The 3,363-nt window shown below is 40.9% G+C and overlaps 1 protein-coding gene across 2 annotated transcripts; it reads right to left on the bottom strand.

Moving 5' to 3' along the window:
- Positions 1-921: 921 nt before the first annotated feature.
- On the bottom strand, positions 922-3,066 carry LOC149579783 (scopoletin glucosyltransferase-like). Of its 2 annotated transcripts, none has more exons than XM_089786842.1 (2): positions 1,406-3,066; positions 922-1,303 (listed from the first exon to the last, which is right to left on the bottom strand). In XM_089786842.1, the coding sequence occupies exon 1, from the start codon at positions 2,937-2,939 to the stop codon at positions 1,419-1,421; it is 1,521 nt and encodes a 506-aa protein (XP_089642968.1). In that variant the 5' UTR covers positions 2,940-3,066; the 3' UTR covers positions 922-1,303; positions 1,406-1,418. The 2 variants fall into 2 exon arrangements, with proteins under 2 accessions (XP_089642968.1, XP_089642975.1); XM_089786849.1 differs by having other exon boundaries at positions 922-1,270; positions 1,406-3,058.
- Between the last annotated feature and the right edge of the window lie 297 nt (positions 3,067-3,363).

The raw sequence follows: 3,363 nt of genomic DNA, 5'->3' as shown, positions 1-3,363 counted from the left end.
CCTTTTATATAACATATGTTTTGACTCAGTAAAAGATGTGTCTTTTCATTCATTTAGTTATTACATTAGTAACCGATAAGTTATCTCATAAACATGTTAACAAATCACTTTAATTCCTTTCCCTTCTTCAAGATGCATGATATGTGGGGTCTTAAAGTAAGACACTATACTGTAAGACTGATGACGCTCATATTTGGGATCATCATTCGTAATTGTGCTATATTAATATTAGTAATAAATTCATCAGTGTCTCAAATGTCTTTGTATTTGTGTTCTAGAATCAAAATTATTATCTCTCCTCTATCAAGTATTTATGTTGGTAATGTTCGAATCATGATTTAAGTAGTGAGTTTGCTATCATTAAGACATATAATCTCTTTAACATTGTCGCTACTGAGGAGCCATAAACATTGAAAACGACACAGAAATGTTGAAAAGGATCTTTACCATCCATTTGTTGAGTCCAAAATTACACTGTTTCAAAGAGGAACTTTAAAAAGTTTTGGAATTAGGCCAGTGATTTTTATGGAATCCTAGGCTTGTGTGAAGAAAAACTTTTAGAAAGATCAATTAATCTGAAATCTTTGGACAAAATACTCACCCAAAAACTTGCACGTTTATCACACCAGTTTTTTTAATGCATAGAGCACTTAAAAGGCATTCACAGTATACTCATGAATTTTAGTAACAAACATACCCTAACACTCATAACCTCATTACCAGAAAATTAAGAAAGGGTAGAGATGCATCCATCACATTCCAAACAGAGAACCCTAAGTAGATACACTATTTAAAAGAAACAAGAGGAACAACAAATAAAAAAAAATGTCAAAGACCCTTATGCGGAAAAACGTTGTCAATTGAAAGCTCCGCACTTATGTATCCAAAACATAAATTTCCATATTTTGAGAGAAAAGCAGATCCAACAAAATTCCATATGTTAATAGAGAAACCCATTTTTTACAAAAATCGCAATCCATGTCATGCTGGGAATCAAATCGTCATTCAGTTGTTTGACAGATGGCATTTATAAGCATTTTATGCCATTTCCCAAAGATTTCTGCCGCATGCATGAAACCTCCAAACATATTGCCACTATTTCATGTCATTTCCTAAAGATCTCACCGAAGTGATTTACATAGAAACATTCTACTGCTTCCACAATTATCTATCCTCAGAAGACCACAAAATCTCACAAACCATTCATTTTATATTTAGCTTCCCAAAGTTTGCAAGGGTAAAAGATGGTACATAGAAAAAGTTAGGGTCTCTGCAAGGCAGGGCCAGGGACTCATTAATAGTGCTGCATAAAATTTAGGCTAAACACATTAGAGACAACGGAATGGAAAACTGAAACAAGACTACGGTAGAGAAGCATTATTTATAAAAGTGATAAAAGTCTTACTCGAGATTTCTAATCAAGAGTCAGATTCACTCTCCTTTTCTTTTGTTGATCCGGTATTCAACTTGTGCATCTCACTCACAAAAGCTCTCAAATCTGTGGCAGAAGATCCTTCCAGCTTGACAGCATCTGAAGCCATCATCTTCAATTTTTCAGCGCTCTCTCTCATCTCTTCTCGTTTGTCTCCAAGCAGAGCCATTGTGACGGCCTTCTTTATACTTTCCTCTTTCGGAATCTCGCCTCTATTCTGGCAAAACTGGATTCCAACGCCCAACTCAGCAAAAAGCTTAGAATTGAAGTGCTGATCTCCAGCCATGGGCCATGCAAGAATTGGGACACCAAGAGAAACGCTCTCCAGCGAAGAATTCCATCCGCAGTGGCTTATGAAGGCACCCACCGAAGGATGAGAAAGAATTACCAGTTGGGGTGCCCAACCCCGTATGATTAACCCTCTCCCTTTCGTTCGCTCCACAAAGCCCATTGGTAGAAATGTGCTAATTTGATCAGTTTTTGAATCTGAACTTGAAGACGCTGGTTCCTTCTTTGGGGCTACTTTAATAGTCCATACAAATGGCTGTTCACTGGCTTCCAGACCTCTGGCCAAGGCATGTGTTTGCTCTTCTGGTAAGGTAATAAAGCTTCCAAACGAAACATAAATTACAGAGCGCGGGCTACGCGAATCCAGCCAGGAAACCAGCTCTTCTTCATTGATGTCCGCCATTTTCCCTCGCGTCATAATATTTCCCGCTCCTCTAGATAAAAATTGGGGATTTACAGGGCCTATTGCCCAAACTGGTTTAGCGGTCAAGGTTCTCAAGTGCTGGACATACAAAGGCTCGAGCTCATGGAAAGTATTGATCAGCATTCCCGATCCTTTGCCAATATCTAGGTAACACTGACGAGCAAAACCCAGAAGGGGGTTTGTGTTGAAGAAAACACTAGGGGATACCTCATTTTTACGCAATCTGACGGTACGCGGCATATTGAAGCTCACCACGAGGCTCTCGTCCTGCTCGTCTTTCTCCAAGCCAGTGTTGTCAAGTATTGAACACGAAAGGGAATGCAGCAGACTCATTGCGAAGGCTCCGCAGGTGTTGAACAGAAAACTGGCAATGTTGAATTTTTGGGCGGAGTCGACAGCCCACCCCATAAATATATCGTAGACAATACAAACAGGAGGTGCTACTGTTTGGTGGTGAAATTGCTGCTCCATCCAAATGTCGAAAGGGTCTTGAAGCTCCTTTGCGAGTTGGAATATAAGACTCCTTGATTCGAACGGAAGAAGGTCGGTGCTCTCGCATCCATGTAAACCCTCCACGAGGGGCGGGGGAAGCGTTACCAGGCGAATATCGAGAGCGTCATTATTAGGGGCTTGATCAAGGTAGCCCTGCAGGCGTGAGACGTTTGCAGGTGTTGTGACATAACTGACGGTGAGGTCGTGGGAAGCGAGGAGCTTTGCGAGGTCCAGAAAAGGGATGAAGTGGCCCAGGCCTGGGAATGGCATTGCCACTACATGGGGCTTCTCCCCTCTATTCATCTCTGCTCACCAAAACGAATCTACCTAACCGAGTTCGTCCTCCTCTACTTATTCGATCGGATTTCTTCATAAAAAAATTGAAATATTTGAAGTAGTGTATTCCCCACGCAAAAGAAAATGCTTTAGTAGTGTATTCCCCACGCAAAAGAAAATGCTTTAGTAGTGTATTCCCCACGCAAAAGAAAATGCTTTCCTACCTACCCCGGGCCCCAATCTCTTTGGTCACGCCTGACAAAGCGAATTTGTCTGACGGGTTGAAATTGCAGAAGAGGCTGCGTATACCATTTCGCATCTTAATTTCACGAGTTTCTCAATCAATGACGACATGGCCTGAACCTTGTTTCTTCCAACAAAGTCAAAATTGGGTGCGGAATCAACAAAGGCAAAATTGGGTGCCTAGTATAAAAATTAAGTCACTTGAATC

This window comes from Cupressus sempervirens, chromosome 1 (genome assembly GCF_028749045.1).
Source record: "Cupressus sempervirens isolate cs-2001-9-10 chromosome 1, ASM2874904v1, whole genome shotgun sequence".
Classification (NCBI taxonomy): Eukaryota; Viridiplantae; Streptophyta; class Pinopsida; order Cupressales; family Cupressaceae; genus Cupressus; species Cupressus sempervirens.
This window is presented reverse-complemented; position numbering and strand designations above follow the sequence as displayed.